Source organism: Python bivittatus, unplaced genomic scaffold (assembly GCF_059951505.1).
Source record: "Python bivittatus isolate LINGU-HERP-01145 unplaced genomic scaffold, Pbiv_v1 ctg000470_np1212, whole genome shotgun sequence".
Classification (NCBI taxonomy): domain Eukaryota; kingdom Metazoa; phylum Chordata; class Lepidosauria; order Squamata; family Pythonidae; genus Python; species Python bivittatus.
The window spans coordinates 3,212,505-3,233,505 of record NW_028277065.1 but is presented as its reverse complement, the minus strand read 5'-3'; the positions used below and the strand labels follow the sequence as shown (position 1 = coordinate 3,233,505).

Below are 21,001 nucleotides of genomic sequence, written 5' to 3'. Positions count from 1 at the left end.
ATTACTGAAACCAAAAAAAAAATGTATTTCTTTATGTTTAGGGAGTCATTGTGAGCATAAAGGATAGTAAGCAATATACTGTTAGATTTTGCTATGTCTAATGCAACAGAGATATAATGTAGAGGAAGAGGGGACTGTTCTTGAAAATAATGCTGTGTAAAGAGAGAACTTTAGTAATGAATTCTTTGAAATATTACTTATTCATGCTTTTCTTTAAAGTAAATGTGTTTAAATCCTTAAATGTAGATTTAAACATTCTTGCAAATACTAATTTCATTAAGAGTGTTCTGTTTTGGGGGAGAGGGGAACAAAATTTCTCAGATCTTTTGCCCACAAGGAAGTTCTAAATCAGAGGACTTACCTCTGCTTCACATCTTCCTTCTCTAGTAATCTTTGAAAGTTTTTTTTTCCTAGTTCTGTTCATTGTAACCTATAATATTTGGTATTCTGACTTTTTAAAAACAGGTTACTATATCTGAGGTGCAAAATGTCCAATCAAACTTCAGTGGATGAATTCCTTCTTCTGGAATTTTCTAACCAGCGAGAGTTGCAGCTGCTCAATTTTGTTATATTTCTACTAATTTACTTAGGAAGCCTGATAGGGAATCTCCTTATCATTGCCACTGTCACCTTTGATCATCACCTTCGGTCTCCGATGTACTTCTTTCTTGCAAACCTCTCCTTTCTTGACATTTCCTACATCTCAGTCACCATCCCCAAATCCATGGGGAATGCCTTGAAGAACTCTAGACGGATCTCCTTTTCTGGCTGTGTGGCCCAAGTCTACCTGGTTATAACTTTTGCAGATGCAGAACTTTTCTTGCTGACAGCAATGGCATATGATCGCTACGCTGCTATTTGCCACCCTTTGCATTACAAGGTGATCATGAACTGGAGTGTATGTGGTGAAATGGCAGCTGGTTGCTGGATAGCTAGCATGCTCTATTCTATTGTGCACACTGCAAACACCTTCAGGTTATCCTTCTGTCAATCCCATATCATTGGTCAGTTTTTCTGTGATGTCCCACAGCTCCTTAAGATCTCCTGTACCGATACATATATAAATGACATATTAATGTATGTCCTTGGTTATGTATTGGCTTCTATATGTTTTTCTATAATATTTGTTTCCTATGTTTACATTTTCTCAGCTGTGCTGAAGATACCCTCTGTCCAGGGAAGATACAAAGCTTTTTCCACCTGCCTTCCACATATGATCATTGTCTGTTTATTTCTAGGCACTGGAGCTTTTACATATACCAGACCAAGGTCAACTTCCACAGTCAGTCAAGATCTAGCGGCTGCTTTTCTCTATTCTGTTGTTCCGCCCTTGCTAAATCCCATGATTTATAGCTTGAGGAACAAAGAATTAAAAAAGGCCTTGAAAAAATGCATTAAAAAGATACAATTCCCTACAGTAAAATAAATTTTGTCATAGAAGGCTGCTTCTTTAAAATGTGGAACAGACTTCTTCTCCTCCCTCCCCCAATTTTATCTAATTTGTAGCCAATAAGGATAATAAGATTGATGCACAAATCTGCCTTTCACAAATTTCAAGTTTGTTTGTTTGCATGTTATAAGAAGCACTGGCTGGGTTTGTATAATGCATTTTTTTTGTTTTTAATCCATTCAATCGTGTCCAATTCTCAGACACTGCCTGGACAAGTCCCTGCAGTTTTCTTGGCTAGGTATTTCAGAAGTGGTTTGCCCTTGCCTCCTCCTTCCTAGGGCTGAGAGAGAGTGCCTGGCCCAAGGTCACCCAGCTGGCTTTGGGCCTAGGCAGGACTAGAACTCACGGTCTCCCAGTTTCCAGCCTGATACCTTAACCACTATTGGCTCTCACACTGCATTTATCCATAGTTTAGTTTAACTGTGTTTTAATTAGCATGCCTTAGTATCATGGCTCATGCATAACAGTAAGTCATAAGCCATAGTGATTGGCTTCATACATCACACCAAGCTGAACTATGATGGCTTAGAATGATGAAATTAGCTCCTAAGAGCCAAAGTAAAATGGATATGTTATCCCACAAACCTTGCCCCACCACCCCACTTCATGTTAGACAAACAGACATCATAATTGTAGAGGCACACAGAGATGACCTCGGAGAAGGTTGTGCGGTGAGGGTTAGTAAAACATGAGCTTAGCCCAGGGGAAAGGGTGAGAAAGAAATTAAGATTGTCCTGCCTTGATTCTCTTTGGTATAAGAGGAGGGGAAAAAGATATGCTGTCTGTTTTCAAGATTCTGTTATTAAAACCTGTATCAATAAAGTAGAGATCCAGTATTTCTTGTGGTATTCGTTTCCTGACTTGGCCTACCTTGAAGGGCTGACAATAAAATTTCACTAGGCTGAAGAACAAGGGTTAAGAGGGTCAAGAGAGAGAGGGAGAGAAAGATGCAGTTGCTTTTCTGGGTGACCCAGGATAAAAAAGATGAATAAAGGAAGTTGCAACTAACCCAACAAAAAATATTTATTTATAAATGATTTATTTCTCATATATAGAGTGGTCAAAGAGAACTGGTTCAGCCAAATTCCATTAAATAAATCCTAAATATGAAAATCTAGAATCAGGGTGAATAGAGGGGAAAAGATCTATGTACTAAATAGGAATAATCTAGCTGAATATAAACATTTTGCATAACTTGAAAGAATAATATTATGAGAATTGCATTGAGAGATTGAGGCAAGTGTAAAACTTAAAATGTACCGCATTCTGGTTCACATATCTGTTCAAGAACAGAACAAATTTAGTTAATGTAGATTACAGAATGATCCCCTTCTGCCCCCTCCCATCTTCTAACAATAGATGTTCAAGGGTCAAGGGGAATGATGAAATGTGCATTAATTATGACATTGCAATGCAGACCATATGATTTGCAGTGTCCCATAGCTTGGGACATTGTGCTGTGGCACTGTAATGCACATTCCCTCTCTCCCTTTTTTCACTTCCCTCCCCAATAATCACAATTTGTAATGCAATTTCCATGCATTGATCAGAGTCTTTTTATTCCCTAACTGCAAACAACTTCAAATATGCTTTTGGCTGGATCAGTTCCATGCAGTTTAATTTCTTGCCATCCAGTGGTTGAGTTAGATTTTATTGATCAGATATGTACCACAGGGATAAGAACAACCGAGTGCTGATGCTTAATTAAACTTTTCATTATTAATAGTGTTTGGCATGATCATATATGGTTATTTTTTTCTGGTTAACATAATAAGATTTGCAAGGTAAGTAAAGTGGGCTTGATTAAAATAGATTTTGGCTCTCAGGAGAAGGCCAAAAGCCATGCTGGCTTGAGAATTAGAGGAATTATATTCAACACATTTAAAGAGCATCAGTTTCCAAAAAAAAAAAAAAAAAAGAGCAAGCAAACCATATTTCTATATAGTAACTTCACATTTGTGTAAGTCCATTATAACTAAGTATGTAATAATAAGCAATAACTAAGTATGTAATAATGCTTACATGCAAAAATTGCTAAATAGTCTAATCCTAGCTTGTTAATTATCAATGCATTTTAAAATAGCATGGTTGTGTTGTAATGTTTAAATATTGTGACATGACCAGTGAAAAAGAGCTGGATCAAACTGCTTTGAACTAATTTTGGAAAAGCTGTTCTGTATAACCGACACAAGAGGGAGGCAAAAGATTACTGCTAAAGAACCTAAATTGAGAACCATTAGTAAAATTGATGCTTCATTTTTCTTGAAACTCACCACATGGGGGCAGAATGTCTATTCTTCAGTATAAAACTACTAATCCAAATTGCTGAATAATCCAATTGGTGGTGAAATCAGTACACATTACAATGAAATTATAAGCCATTTTGAAGGGTCCCGTCCCCCCGGATATCCACAGATTTTTTTAAAGGTCAGTTACAATATTTTAAGATTCTTAGAGCTTTCAGTAGGAATTACAGGTACAGCTCTGGAAAAAGAAAAGAAAAGAAAAGAAAAGAAAAGGTAGAGGATTGCAAATATAACTGGAATTTTGTCTTATGTTTAAAGATATTGCACTCTTAACTGTAGCATGAAAGTCTTTCTAAGCACACAGTTGAATGTTGTACGGACAGGAGCCCTCCAAATAATTTGGAGGAGAAGACACCCACAGAAGCATTTGATTTGATGTCTCCCATTTTGGGAAATAGAGATTCTATCAGATAAAGTCCTCACTCTTTCCAATATTTGCAAGATACACAGATTCCTTGGCCAGTGAAGCAACTCTGTAAGATACTGATGATTTTTATTTTTTTAAAAAAGGAGTTTAGTGAAGGGCAACAAAATTAGTTGGGGGATAATAATAATAATTAATAATAATAGTAATTCTGGATAGTGGACATTGCAATACCTGGAGAATGCAAAAGAGAAGAGAAAGAACTAGAGAAAATCACAAAATACAAAGACCTGCAAATCGAAGTAGAATGACTTTGGCAAAAGAAAGAAAAGATAGTACCAATAGTAATAGGTGTTTAGGTTCAATCTCAAAACATCTGGAGCACCACATGAAGACCACTGGCATTGACAAAATCACCATCAGTCAATTGCAAAAGGCAGCTTTACTTGGAACAGCTTATATCCTGTGACAATACCTTTAACACCATCAAGCAACAACATCTGCCTATCCCAGGTCCTTGGGAAGGACTCAATAGGTGGAAAAAATGCCAAATCCAGTCTAAACATCTGGCTGACTGTGTGACCAATACTAATAATAATATTTTATCCCACCTTTTATTATTATTAACATACACAATCAAAGAAATTACAATAAAATCAATAAGACATAAACAATAAAGTTAAAAATTGGCAAGCACTATGAAGCAAGAGCCAGGTCTTCATGGCTCTTCTAAACAATAAAAGAGTGGGGGCCATCCGGATCTCATTCCAGAGGGCAGACACCACTATGGAGAAGGCACACTTCCAGGGTTCCAATAGATGACATTGTTTAATCAAAGGAACCCAGAGTGTACCAACACCGCAGGATCAAATTGGCTGCGCAGATGCTATGAGGAACAGGTGATCCCTCAAGTAACCAGGCCGTATGTTATGTAGGGCTTCATAGGTGACAACAGGCACCTTAAATCACACCTAGAAGCAAACTGGTAACCACTGCAGCTTGTGAAGCAGAGGTCTTACATAGGCACACTGAGGTATGCCCATTAATGCTTGTGCTGCAACATTCTGGAGCAGCTGAAGCTTTTAGGCTGTCTTCACGGGCAGCCCCATGTGGAGCACATTGAAGAAGTCAAGTCATGAGATGACTAGGACATGAGTGACTGTTTGAGGGCCCTCCAATCTTGGAAAGGGTGCAATTAGCACATCAGATAGAGTTGTGTGAAGGCCTTCTCAGCCACAGCCATCACCTGCTCATCAAGCAGGAGCTGTGAATCACCTCCCTGGATGCTTTTATGGTCCAGAAGGGACAGATCTAGTAAACAGTTGACCAAGCTGATAGCACAGGGAACCCTGTCCACTTCCCTGGGATAAATTATCTATTTAGTTATTTATTAAATAAGTATGATTAAATCAGTACTATCTGACATTTTAGACAAAACGAAATGACTTAATAAATACAGAATATAACTGATGTCATCGTTAAAGGGTAGAAGTAGGACTGCAGAGATTATAATTCAAGACCCCAGAGAACTCAGCCATAGAGTCACTGTATCTCAGCCCAGCATCTCCCCCCCACCCCAGCCTTCACCTCATGTTTGGCACTTATGGGGCCACTATCTTTTCGCAAAATGCTTCACAGGGTGTTTTAACTAAAACTTCAGTGGGACATAAGCTTTCCTAATAATTCTTTTCAAGGGGTAGGATTTGAGGATGGCAGTGAAGTGGGATCAGACTCCAGGTAATACTATCATAGGAGAATGCAGGGGATACCACAACTGAAGACTAGACTGGGAAGTTGAAAACTATCCAAGATTACAACAGTGACCTACTATTTCCACTCACTGTTGTGAGTAAAACTTGTATGTGTTCAAAAAGCCACCAAGGTGTTGAGTTTGACTCAAAGGAGACTTTTTCTCTCAAAGTCATGTATTTTGGGTAAACCACTTTCCTTTGGTATGAAATTTTTTTATGTATACTTCATAACAAGCCCACTTTTGCAAGGAATTTCTCTGGCAAATGTATTCTATCAGGGGATGGTTCAGAACCACATTGCAAAACTCAGAGAAGTTTGAAAATACCTGAATTCTTCTTTCAGTATCAATTTCAGAAGTGTAAATTAATTCAGTTTAGGTTAAACTGGTAATCAAGCTACTTTTCTCCATTTTTATGTTCAACCGATAAATATTTTGAAATTGAGAAGCAAAACTAAACTAAAGCAGACTTCAATTCAAAGACTAAAAAACTTCTTTAAATTCACACTTAACTGAACTTAAGTCTCAGTGAAATTAAGAGCACAGGTCATTGTCCAACTACCTCTAATCTATATGACAGCATCATTCTCACATACCTCTAACTGTAGCATGAATATGCCCCACTAACCATCTTAAAGGACACATGACTTATGTACATGGAGCCTCCCATAAGAACGAGTTCTGTTGAACCTTAAGTTGAATTTGTATGTAAGCTGGAATAGTATTATCGTATAATACTTTATAAGTAGTACTGTGTAGTAAACTTGAACCATTGTGTATTTAACTCGAATTACTGTATATTTAACTCGAAGTTTGCTACAATAGGCTCTGTCCTTAACTATGGCTCATCCATAAACCAGACATTCTTAACTGAGGGACTTGTTTCTCACATCAGGCTGCAAGTACAAAAGGCTGGGATTTGTGTTGTGATGCTGCAGACCATGTTTTGTCATTCCACCCCCACCTATCCATTACAGACTTTATATTCCTTAAATCTAAAGAATTACAAATGTGCTTTTCACTAAATCAGGTTCATGATGTTTTTGCCAGCTAGTGATTTGAGTTCAATTTTATTTATCAAATATGCACCATATAGATAAGAACAAATCAACATTAATGTTTAATTAAACTATTGATTAACAATAGTATTTAGAAATATGTATATGTCTATGGTATATGGTGTATGTATGTATGTGTATACACACATACATATATACACATATACATGTGTATACACACACGTGTGTGTGTGTTTAAGTTAAGGTTGACAAAGTAAGACTTAAAAAATAAGGAAAGTGGATTTGGTTAAAAAGGAATGCTAGCTCGGGAATTACAAGAGTTAATCCACCACATTTGGAAAGCACCAGATTGGAGAAGGCTGGACTACAAAAGATGAGCAAACTCTGTATATTATGTTCATATTTGGAACCAGTTCCATTATGTGTAGCAATAGCCAAGTGGAAGGTACTGGCAAACACAATATAACAATGCTTACACATATGAATGTTATTTTGAAGTCTAATGGTCATTATTTATCAATACACTTTAGAATAGTCTATCTATCTATCTATCTATCTATCTATCTATCTATCTATCTATCTATCTATCTATCAATCATCTATCTGTCATCTACTGTATCTATACTTCTATTACCAGTATCAGGTAAGAAAGAATTCTGAAGACAAGCTTGCACTCTCTTAAACATGAATATAGCACTCTTCTGAGCACTCTTTTGAATACAAATCAAAATATAGCTTAGCTGACATAACAGAGGTGTGGAAAAAGGGTGCATTATAAAGTGGGAAGGTTACATGACACTTTTTCCTGCATATGACATATCAGTCTGGTTACTTTTAATTATGGACTTAGTGATTTTTTTTTACCAAAAAAACAAACAAACTATTAAGTTTGTATTTAGAAAGGAGCTTTTACATCCTTTCAGAATAGGGTTAGGTTCATCCTCAAAGCCTCACAGCAACTTTTCCCAATCTGGTGTCCTTAAGATACATGGGAACTGTCACTCCTATCATCCAAGCTAGCATGTTGGTGGGGGGTGTGTGTAAATGGTAGCTGGGGATGATAGGTATTATGGTTCCAACAAAAATGGAGAAGGCTGACTTATGGAGGAGTTTTTGTTAAGTGGAAAAACCTACTTCAGGTTCTCAAATTGCTCCCCATAATAAGTTTACCATAACTTCCAGTCAATTGCATGCCATACTATAATTTTCTTGACCTGTTGGTCTAAATTGGAAATACTGTCTGATTTAACAAGGTGACAAAAACCATCAGGCCTTACTTAGGCTTCTGCTTAATATGTTAAAAATCTTTCAACATAAACATTGAACAACTTGGCCTCTGCAATCTGCCTGTCACATAACTTTAACTGCACTGCAGGGACTTACATGCATAGTTCAGACACAAATTTGGTACCAGGCTGCTTTGTTCCATTATCAACAAGGCCTTTGAGCTTTATCAATTATAATTAGGCCTCCGGTGTTCGCCTCAAGCCACTAGAGAAATTTGCATCACTCTCCCTCCCAGAGGGAGAAAAATATTTTATCTTTGTAATTACCTAGGCTGAACTTTTTAATTATCCACACTTCTGTCTATTAACGGCCCTTCTAACTATGTATGAACCATCTCATTAGACTAATGGTCTAAAGTTGCTTTGAAAAACCATAACATCCCCCCCCTCCCCCGCAAAGGCTTTGCTAACCAGAAAAAGCTTGCTTTTCTAAAGGAAATTGCTGAGGAGTTATCTAATGAATGAGTTGTGAGAACAAATTGACATAAGACCAGTTAATTCCCATGTAAAGATTTACCTTCATTACTAAGAAATTTAAGAAAATAAATCTACTAAATACAATCATATTTCCCTTGAATAGCACCAAATGTTACTATTTGGTGAGCAGAGTGAGTTATTATAACTATGATTTTTCACTCTGCTCAGCAAATAGTAACACTTGGTGCTATTAAATACTATTAAACTATTTTGTTTTATTTTAATTTATAATAATTACTGTTCACACACTTTCACTCATAGGGAATAATGAATGCTAAAAAAGACTTTGTCTGTGGACAGCATTCATCCAGCGATGGGTCCCACTGGAAGTGAAACCTTTAAATCTGCACATAGATTACTTTGTGAGATTCCTACACATTCTTATCTCCAGCACTTTAATATATGTCTTTATTCACTGATAATACAACACCAGAATTCTGATTGTCATATTATAAATAAAGGCAATGTCTCCCACTTTCCCCTTCATTTCAATAAAGTACCTAAACAATCCTTGATGCCAGAACTGTGTCTTGTTCCTCTATTAAGAAATTATAGTTTGAAGCCAATAGCAAGTCATGTCTTTCAATCCTGGTTTCTTAAGATGGAGTCTTCTAATACTGCTCTTGTATACCTCTGGAACCAGTTATTTTCTTCCCATTAAGCCAACTTTGGTCTGGCAGTAATAATCAATACTCACAGTTCTTGTGAATTAATTTATTTATAAAACTTTGTTTCCTTCTTTTCATAACCGCTGACCTGGCGTGCATCACCGAGACCTGGCTGGCACCAGAGGGGGGAGTAGCCCTCTCAGAATTGTGTCCAGCCAGATTTAGGGTTTGGCACCAGCCGAGACCCCAGGGCAGGGGAGAGGGAGTGGCAGTGGTCATCAGGGAATCCCTATTGGCCTTCAGGGGCCTGCTCCACAAGTGGCTGGATGTGAGACCCTGTTCCTGAGGTTGGGCACACGGGATCAGTTGGGAGTGCTGCTAGTGTACCAGCCTCCCTGCTGCATAGGAGCCTCCCTGCCTAAGCTGCTGGAGGCCATCTCGGGGTTGGCAGTGGAGTTCCCCAGACTTATGGTCTTGGGGGACTTTAATCTGCCATCCCTGGGGTTGGCCTCGGAGGCGGCTTGGGAGTTCATGGCTACCATGGCAGCCATGGGCCTATCCCAGGTCATCTGTGGCCTGAACTGGGACAGTGGTCACACCCCAGACATGGTTTTCTTGTCGGAGCAGTGGCAGCGTGATCTGGTGGGGGATTTTATATTACCCCCCCTATCATGGTCAGATCACTCCCTGGTGGCGGTGGGATTCTCCTATGCTGCCCCCCTCCACAGGGAGGTGGGACCTATTCGAACAGTTCACCCCTGGTGACTGATGGACCCACACAGGTTCCAAAGGGAGCTGGGGGTTGTTCCTGAGGCCTTGCTGCATGGCCCAGGGGAGGCTCTGGCTGCAGCCTGGAACAAGGAGGTGGCTAGGGCCTTGGACAGGATCGCACCTGTGCAGCCTTTCTTGGCCCATCACCCCCAGTGCTCCCCATGGTTCACAGAGAAGTTGAGGGAGCTGAAAAGGGCTAAGAGAGGTCTAGAGCGCCGCTGGTGGAAAATTGGGGACGAATCAGACCAAACACGGGTTAGAGCTGCTATTAAGGCCTATCTAGTGGCGGTAAGGGCGGCGAAACGTCAACATTTCTCCGCTCTTATTGCATCCTCAGAGTGTGGCCCTGCAGCCCTGTTTAGGGTCACTCGGGCCCTCCTGGGAAAAGGGGTGTGTGTGGAGGATTACTTGCAGGGTCGTGCAGAGGAATTTGCTGAACACCTGATGGATAAAATCACTCAGATCCATTCTCAGTTGGAAGCCAAGCGTGGAGCAGGTCCAGGGGAGTTGCCCAGGGAAGCGTTCTTGCCCAGTTATCTGGGAACGGCTTGATCCTGTTGCCCCTGAGGAAGTGGACAGGGTCCCCGGGGCTGTCAGTGCGACCACCTGTGGTTTAGATCCTTGTCCCTCCTGGTTAGTTAAAGCTACCAAGGTGACCTTAGGATGGGTTCTGGCGGTGGTTAATTCATCCTTGCAGGAGGCGGTATTTCCAAAGCCTTTCAAAGAGGCTTTGGTCTGCCCACTCCTCAAGAAACCATTGCTAGACCCCACCCTCCTGGACAGTTTTCGTCCAGTCTCCCACCTCCCCTTTTTAGCGAAGGTGGTGGAAAAGGTGGTCGCACGGCAGTTTCAGAGGATCCTGGAGGAAACGGATTATCTGGACCCGTATCAGTCAGGATTCAGGCCCAGTTATGGGACAGAAACAGCATTGGTCGCACTTTTAGATGATCTCTGGCGAGAGCGGGATGGGGGGAATGCATCCATCCTTGCTCTTCTTGACCTCTCAGCAGCTTTTGATATCATCGACCATGGTATCCTTTTGGGTTGGCTGCAGGAGTTGGGGCTGGGTGGCACAATGTTGTGCTGGTTCAGCAACTTTCCCCAAGGCCAAACCCAATCGGTGTTGATAGGGAGTGAGAGGTCCAGCCCCCGGCCCCTACCTTGTGCGGTGCCACAGGGGTCAGTGCTTTCACCGCTCCTATTTAACATCTACATGAAACCGCTGGGTGAGATCATCCAGCATCATGGGGTGAGGTATCATCAGTATGCTGATGATACCCAATTATACATCTCCATCCCAGGTACCTTAAGTGACTCTGTGACTGCCCTCTTGCGGTGTCTGGAGGCTGTGGGGGCCTGGATGGGGGACAACAGGCTTCAGCTGAACCCTGGTAAGATGGAGTGGCTGTGGATACGGGAAGCCTTAAGATCTAGGTGTTTGTCATCTTTGGTTCTTGATGGGGTTGCACTACCCCAGACAGACCTGGTGCGTAATCTGGGGGTTCTCCTGGACTCATGACTCCTGCTCGAAGAGCAGGTGGCAGTCGTGGCTAGGAGGGCCTTTGCACGACTTTGTGTTGTGCGGCAGTTATGCCCCTTCCTGGATCAGGAGGACCTCCGCAAGGTCACTCATGCCCTGGTCACCTCCGGGTTGGATTACTGTAATGCGCTCTACATGGGGCTACCCTTGAAGAGTATCTGGAAGCCTCAGCTGGTGCAGAATGTGGCGGTGTGGACAGTTCTCAATGCCCCTAGGAAGGGACGTATAACACCACTGTTGCGTGAGCTGCATTGGTTACCAGTTTGTTTCTGGGTCCAATTCAAGGTGTTGGTTATCACGTTTAAAGCCCTTCATGGCACAGGACCAGCTTATCTGAGGAACCGCCTCACCCCGGTCATTTCAGCCCGCCCCACTTGGTCCAGCAGAAGGGGCAGGTTGCAGACCCCACCAGTCAAGGAATTTCAATTGGTGGGGTCTAGGCAGAGAGCCTTTTCTGCTGCAGCTCCCGCCCTATGGAACATCCTGCCTCCTGAGGTCCGGTGTGCCCCCTCCCTCATGGCCTTCAGGAAACGGATTAAATCCTGGCTCTGCCAGAAGGCCTGGGGGCTGGAGGGGGGCCCGCACCTGTGGAGATGGCTGGTGGGGTGATGGGTTTGTCCACCCCCCCCCCCAGCATCTTTCAGGTTTTTAGGGCTAAAAATTATAGGAGGTTTTTTAGGGCATTTTTAATATATGTTTTTTAATTATTTATAGATTTTATCCATGGTTAGAGGGACTTATGTTTTTTCCTTTTTTATTATTGTGAGCCGCCCAGAGTCACCCATTGGGGGAGATGGGCGGCATACAAGTTTGATAATAAAAAATAAATAAATAAAATAAAATAAATAACAACTATAATAATCTAACAGTAAACACTGTGTACAGAACAGCAAACCTATTATGAACCAGGCAGTATAACACGAAGATAGGCCTGAATATTCAAGAAAAATAACAAGGGTAATGATAGCCACACAATTACAACAATGTATTTCAGGAATGTAAGGAAGGAAGCAGTCCATTGAATGTTAGATGTTAGTTTAGAATTCTATAACTAGGCTTTTTCCTACATATGCCTGTTTTCTATGTGTAGGGAGTTTGCTGTGTGTTTGTGTGTATGTGTGACATTCATACTCAAAATGTCATCTCCGAGATGAAATGTGGGTAAAATAATACTGAAATAGAATACTATTTATTTATATGACCTGAGTTTGCCATAGGATAAAGTGGCCTTACAGCTTGGCTTAGCATAGATAGCAGCAAAGACATAGGAAAAACTCTAACTTTTCACTGCCATCTAAGGGAGATCTGGATTTTGGCAGATATGGCAACCCTATTTACATTTTTATTGCTTAGCTTTTAATTGCCCATATTGTCATGCAGTTAACTTTAAGGTAACTTGGAAGCTTTGAACATGTCCTGTGCACACATTCAGTCAGGACCAAAATGAAGGTCACACCTGACCGTTCCTGAACTTAATGTTTCTATCTTGATCAGAACGTGTGCATCAGAGATCCTGTTCACCACAGTCTTCTAATGCAATGACAATGCCCGTTAGATTCAATGGGTGGAATTCAGTAGCAGAAGCTAGCAAGCAAGACCCCATTTTAATCCGATCCTCATGAATCAATTTCTGTCCTGTTGGATCATCTGCATGCAACCAATACATACTGAATTATTTAACTGCCTTAGTTAAAACACACCATCTTTACCAACTTACACCCATCTTCTCAACCTGAAAATGTTTCTGGCCTTTGAAGATCTCTGATTTTGTTCAGAGATTCTGTCCCTGTTTAGCTCTCAGGGACAAACTATAATCTGTCTTAAATATCACATTAGCTTTCCCATTATAGTGTATCTAGCCTGGTTTCCAGTAAAGAGATCACATTAATGAAATAAATGGAAATAGTTTAAATATCTAGTCCCTTTCTAGTCTAGACTAAATATCTAGTCCTCACTCCTGTTTTCAGAAAGCATGAAATGTGTTACTGTCACTACATTGCCTAGTTGTTTGCTTGTTTGTTTATTTCATATTTTGCTGTAATCTGATGACTCTCAGTAGCTCACACAATATAGGAAAAAAGATTAAAACATCTGCAGTACAATTAAAGTAGCAGTTAAATAACCCAATCATAAAATTAAAAAACCAATATTCCAAAGAACAAGATAAACAAAAGTGAGAAAAAAATAATAATATAAAAGAGTTATTTATTTATTTATTTACCTCCATTTATGGTCCAAGGCCAATTATGAAGAATCAAGATTATTGACTTTATTGTACATTTTCTGTAAATAACACATATACAATGAACTTACTTTCTTACAGCTGTGTATTTCTCAATGACCTGCTGAAGCTCAAAAAAGAAAGAAAGAAAGAAAGAAAGAAAGAAAGAAAGAAAGAAAGAAAGAAAGAAAGAAAGAAAGGAAGGAAGGAAGGAAGGAAGGAAGGAAGGAAGGAAGGAAGGAAGGAAGGAAGGAAGGAAGGAAGGAAGAAACCCCAAAAAATAAAAAATATAAAAACCTGGTCTGCACACTCCATGCCCATAATAAAACCATACTGCACTTCCCAAAGTTTGTTCACAGTTACTTTTCAAATCCTTAAAGTCAGAATTTTGCTAGATATTTTCTCAGCCACCCTTAAGGGGAAAAAAAATCCCTATGTAGTTTTTGCATTTACTTGTGCTGTCCTTTCCATTCTATAAGGAGCAATAACAACATTTTTCCAGTTGAGACACATGTGCAAACCAAGCAACACAGCTATTCCCAAACCACACCCATATTTTAAATATTTGTTCAGTTATACCATCTGTATTTTCAGCCTTAACATTTTATATATTTTCACAGAATTTACGATTATGACTTCCTTTTCATTTTTTTTAAATTTGACACTAATATCTGGATTTGCACCCTTTGACAAATCACCATCATTTCTATAGGATTCTCCAAAACGCCTCTTTCAGCATTCTCACACATCAATTTATGTTATCTATTTTTTTCCTCGGGATCATATTCATTCCAAATGTTGCATAAGTTGTTGGCCTCCCCCACCCCGCCCACCGAAAAATCCCCTGTGGTTCTCACTGAATATACAACTATTAGAACTCTATCTTCCTACTTTGGTAGGATCCAAATCATACTTTCTGACATACATTTTAGTCCTTTCACAATTAAATCAATGATTGGTGTATCATAAAAAGTGCAATGTGCAATAGTTATGCAAATTGATGAAATATAGGTACAGGTAGTCGTCGCTTACTGGCCACTCGCTCAGCAACTATTCAAAGTTATGACGGCATGAAATAAGAAGATTTACAACCAATCATTGAAGTTGTGGATGTCACAGCATCCGCACAGACTTGTGATTGTGGTTTGGGCATTTGGCAACAAACATGTATTTACAACAGTCACAGCATCCCATGGTCACATGATCACCATTTGCAACCTTCACAGCTGGCTTCTGACAAGCAAAGTCAGTGGGGAAGCCAGTAGGAAGTCATAAGTTGTGGTCACGTGACATCGAGCTTAATGATCACAGGTTATTTGCTAACAACCAGAATTGCCATCGTAAGTCAGGTGTGGTCACATGATTTTTCAATTTATGACCATGTCACTTAGAGATGGAGTTGCTGGTCCCAATTGCCATCAGTAAGTGAAGACTACCTATAGTCTTGGTTTAGTGACCACAATTGCAACTTGGTTGTTAAACAAAGCAGTCACTAAGTGAAACTGCAACTGTGCTTATGATCTTACTTCAGCTTTCCTTTGCTTTACAGACCTGCAAAGGTCATAAATGTGAGGATTGGTCATAAAATTACTTTTTCATCATTGTTATTGTGAACAGTCGCTAAACCCAGCACTCACCTAATAAGGACTATCTGTATATGAAACCATCCAGCTGAATCAGGCCTATATGCAAGTATAAACTTGGGCCTAACTGCTCTCTACAGGTTCATGTATATCCTATTATGATTCAACATAGGGTCTGAACTGCAGTCTTATAGTTTGGTATGGTTCACAAAATTACTATTTATGAAGGGTTAATTCTACAGTGATGCAGTAACAACTTAGTAAATATTTTTTCTGCATGATCTAGCCAAATGTTGGTGACTAATTAAGACTCCCAACTAAGTTTGAGAATTTGAGGATAAAATATACATGTGTTTAATTTTTCATACCCCTCAGTAAGTCAACCAAGCAGATAGAATACCAAGTAATTTTATATGCACTATATTGTGACCACTTAGTAAATTCTAATCAATATACAACCAAATTTAAATAGAAATTGATTAGTGTGTTTACTTTAAGACAATCTATATTGGTTTAAAGAGAGATTTCTTTTTTTATCATTCTGATATAATTTTGCCACATGTTAGGGATGCTGAAGGAATTAATCTCACTACGCATTGGGATGAAACATAAGACAATGTATTGGACAAAGGATTATTAACTGTATCCTAGATTTACAAGAAAGTAGATTACAGGTTTACTTCCACTGTATTTTGAGTTTCTTCAGACCAACTGAATAGTGTAGTTTTTTCATAGTCTTCCTATTATAAAGGCTTTCAACTGCTCCATCCAATCCCTGCTAATCAGCATTTAATGGACTTGAAGCCTTCCTCTAACATCTTGAGCAGTAGGGTATAGTATAGGTTCCTGACCCCTGCACTCAGGGCTTCTAGAGGCTTAGAGGGTAGGTTGTATTTCTGTGGTTGCCTTCTCTAGCTGCCTAGCTATGGTCAAGAAGAGCTACTTAAGCAAGCTGTCAGTTGTTTTTGTATATATACACTGTGGAGTTCTTGGTGCTCTCTGAGCTTGGTTGCTTGCTTGCAGACATTTCATTACCCGACTAGGTAACATCATCAGTGCTAATAAGTGTGGGGTTTGCTCCCTGTTTATATACAGTAGCTTCCCCTGCCAATGTTGGTGGGGGTGTGGTTTTCTCCTTGGTAGTTTCTTGATTAGGGTATTGTTTTCTGCTTGATTATTTGTCTGGTGTTAATCCCTGCTTATCTGGGTGTAGGCTGCTGCAGAAGATATGTTCTGGTCTTTTTGTTTCCTTCTTAGCTTTCTTATTGTCTCTTTTGAATGGTGTATAAATGTGATTTATCTCTATGTGTCTATTGATGACTGATTTGTCTGAATGCCAAGCTTCCAGGAACTCCCTATGTATACCACTTTGGAGTATCTGAAAAAATAGCCATCCAAATCTATTTAGGGTACCCAGAAAACAAAAGGAAAAAAAAAGGGAAGGGGAAGGGGAATGGAAAAGGAGAAAAGGGAAGGGAAGGGAAGGGAAGGGAAGGGAAGGGAAGGGAAGGGAAGGGAAGGGAAGGGAAGGGAAGGGAAGGGAAGGGAAGGGAAGGGAAGGGAAGGGAAGGGAAGGGAAAAGGTACACTGTAAAACTTTGGTGTCTCTTCTCTTCCTGCCCTCACCTGAAACTGACTGTTTTAATGTGCCTTTTTACTGTAGCCCTTGAAAATGTTTGTATCAGTTCTGTCCTAGCAGTTCTGCTTGTTCCTTTAGGCAAGGATCACAGAGGATCAATCTTTTAGAACAGGAGGCATCTATGGTCCTACCTGAGCAAAACAGGAAACTTTATTTGGTCTATAGCAATCTAATCTGGCTGGGGCCACCAAGGCATCCATGGAAACAACTACTAAGGTTTTTGTTTTTGTATTCTGGAAAGATAAGGGAAAATTGGCAATGGTTTGAGCTTTTGGGACGTTCAGGGGTTAGTCTGTGTTTCTTCTAGAACTCTCAGGATGGCCATGCAGCTGGAGAATTTGGGAAGACGAAATTTGGAAGGCCTCTGGCTGTGGAAGATTGCATTGAAGTGTCAAAAGAATGCCCCCGTTGCAGATGCAAGTTCCCTTTTGCTGGATCTGAAGCCTATCAAGTCAAGGGCTTGCCAGCTGGGAGATGGAAATCTCCAGAAGTTAAAAAAATGGGGGTGGAAAGTAACAACCTGCTTCTATAGTTTGTTCTTAAGATCTAGCATTCAGAAGTACATTAGCTCTGAAAATGATTGGAAGGACACGTTCAGTGGCAAAGTTCAAGTTTTACATATGAAAAGTCTTTAGTTCTATCCTCTATATATCCAAGTAGGTCTGCAACAAACGCCTATCCGAAATTCTGGAGAGTTATTGCAAGTCAAAGAGTACAACATTCAGGCAAAGCGATCTATGATCTGACTCGATACATAGCAGTTGCCCCTGTTTCTATGTAGTTTTTGTAACTAATCACTAGAATGATCAATGTTATGTGTAAACTTCCAAACAGATTGCTAAAGGGCAGATTAAGTCAGTGAGAAGTCAAGCAAACTTTAATTGTTCTCTTTTCTAACAATGAATAATATTGCAATCAGGTAAAGTATATTCTTGATCTGAATGATGATTCAGCATACAGCTTTCAAGGTTTTTATACTGGCCTCATATGCTACTTATAACTATTACATTCCTTTCTCTAAAGGAGCTATCTATACTACAAAGCGATTTGACTATACAGCTTTTTGACTATACAACCGTTTGACTATGCGGCGATTCTCCTACTGGTATTTTTTATCATTTGCTGCCATCCGGTGGTCTTATGTAAAGATGCTGTCAGAGAGATGAAAATCTCAGTGTACTGAAACTGCATGCTCATACTGATTGTAAAATAATATTCTAACTTTTTGGTTTTTGCAAAATGGATTAAATTGTGATGTTGAGAATTCAGATTGTTGTTAATCTTAATATATAATTTTAATGGCAATATTTAACAGCAGTATTACTGAAAGGACATGAATGTCCCTTCTGATGGGGAGCTTAATAAGCTTAAGAAGAATAAGAAGACTGACTACTCATTTCCGTACTCAAAACTATTGGACTTCTCTGATTACTGGAAGAGGTTCTTTTCATGTACAAATTATATATAAGACATTTATATCTGAAACTTATTTACTGAATATCTGAAACATAAACTTTTATGAAACATAGATGAAAGCTAAAATAGTCTTAAATGCCTAATTGGGTTTATTTAAAACTTAGTTCTCTGACAATAAATAGGTTAAAAAAATGGAAACTGATATTATACCGCATTGCTTCCAAAGATGCTCAGTTCTGTGGCTCTGTATGGACTGGTCCATTCCCTGCCTCTCCCCACCCACCATTGGTGGCACTGCAGCCAGGTCATCTTCTCATTTTTAAAACACAAAGACTTTTGAAAACTAGATAGCAAACTCATATCCTGGAGCCATTCCTTAACATCAAGAGAATAACTTGCTTTGCAGTTACACAGAATTGTCCTCTTTTTTCCACACCCCAAGTTGAGGATAGACAAAGCTCTTCCTGAGAGCTCTATAATTCCATGTTTTTGGAATATAATTCTGAATCACATTATGATCCTTAACTGTAATATTTCCTCCCAAAATTATATTAACGTATGTAAAATTTGAAGCCAAAACAAAGCTAAAACAGGACAAGACAAAGTCGTATAAAGAACCTTAATATTTCTTGCCTTGCCAATAGAATAACTTTAATGGTCACCCTTTTTTCAACATTCTCTGCGGGGTTGATGGGCATGAAATAATACTTTCTGATGAATTAATTTCATTTTTAAATCACAGGAAGTGTATTTCACATTTTTTAAACACTTGGACCCATTGATTCCCCAAAATTGGATATTCCAATTCTTTTTTCCACAGTTCAAATGTGCTACCAATACTGATTTTGATTTCACATTTTAACACCTTATAGAATTGAATTGTTGGTTTCCTTTTAAGGCCTCCATCTGTTAAAGAAACTAAAATTCCATGTACCATGGAGGCTCCTAAATACATCTTTCAGCTATATAAATTGCCAGACATATTGGAGATAAGTCAAATTCAGGCTGCTCTTTTAGCTGTGGTTTATGGAGAATCCCCTTAGCTGGAATTATAACCACCTCTTAGTCAACCTTTCGCTGCCCTATGGCCACCTTAAGTTCATCTGACTTTGTTTCTGGCTGGTGTTTTAGTATTTTTAGTGAAGTACTAATTTTTGTCACCCTGAAATGCTACAAGGAGTTTAGTCATTGGCTGGGAGGGGAGAAGTTCTTTACCAGCTGTTGCACCTGCCTGGCCTCCACCTGCTGATCCAGTAGGAGCCATGAGTCCAGGAGAAGACCCACTTCACAGAGCTTCAAGGGCAGTGCAACCCTATCCAAAGACAACACAGAGAATTGAGGAACCCTGATATATAGTCAGCAGCTTAGTCTAACAGGGTTCAGTTTAAGCCTATTCTCTCCCATCCAGACCCTAACAACTTCCAGGCTCTAGGCCAAGATGTCAATAGCATCTCCTGGGATATCATCAGCATACTGCTGATACTAGACCCCAAACTGCCATACAATCTCCCTCAGCGTCTTCATATTCTTTCCCGCTTGCTTAGCTAACATTCATTCATTCAGCTGACAATTTCATTGATTGTTAGATAATCACTTTGATTTCAGTGCTGCAAGATAGACTCCATCATCACAGTGTGGAACTTGGCATCGCATCACCTCAAGTGTTCAGGTGAGACATGGATAGTGTAGTGGGGGGTAACAAGAGAAACTCTTTTTGAGCCACTGCATGAAAACACCAAAGCAAGCAAATGAAGGTAAAATACTTACCACCAATAGTATTTTTTTTTTGTTTACTGATTTATTCTGCAAATTTATATGGTCACCCATATAATCAAATAACTCTGGGTAGCTAACAAAACATACACACAATTGTTCCCCCCCCACACACACACACAGAGGCCTTGACTAAAAATTAAGACATAACAAAGCAAAACACACAGTTAAACATATCACACACTTTTCCAACTGCACAATTTATTATGAACTGAATATGCATACGCCAGTTCTATCAGATGTTTAAACAATGCTCTCTTGGGAATACTCAATAACTTTTGTGTTTTCCCTTGTGCGTTGGGCACAATTATATAGAAAATTGTATAGGAGATTGCATACAACTCTGGGATGCATGCTTTTAAAGAAAGAAGATGGGACTCTCTTCTTCTCTGTGAACTCTGTTTAGTAAAGTGTCCAAAATGTATCTAAAACATATGCCTTTTCTAGTGTAGGTGTAAGTGATGAGTGCTCCATTGACTGGTAATTCAATAAGATCATTCATTTCTTTGTCTGCAATTGATTAAAGCTGAAGAAAACAAAAGAGGCATTCTTACTGGCCATCGTTCATTTGTTTTAGAAGAAAATACAGTGATGTTGGAGCTGTTTCATAATGAGGACAGTGATGTTACAAGAAAAGAACAAATCCCATAAAACATCTTCCAAAGGTAAATGTCTGCTCAGGAGAAAGTAGCATGATGAATCTGACAAGATTGCTGGTTTACTTGAATTGGCTGGTGGGGAGTATGGCATATCATTTCAGAGCCGATGACTCAAATGTTTGCATTGGAGGGAAATGGGC

General features: G+C 39.6%; 1 protein-coding gene across 1 annotated transcript; it reads left to right on the top strand.

The window, feature by feature from the left end:
• The first annotated feature begins 487 nt into the window (after positions 1-487).
• Positions 488-1,426, top strand: LOC103051399 (olfactory receptor 14A16-like). The gene has a single exon (XM_007445440.2). The coding sequence runs from the start codon at positions 488-490 to the stop codon at positions 1,424-1,426; it is 939 nt and encodes a 312-aa protein (XP_007445502.2).
• Positions 1,427-21,001: the final 19,575 nt, after the last annotated feature.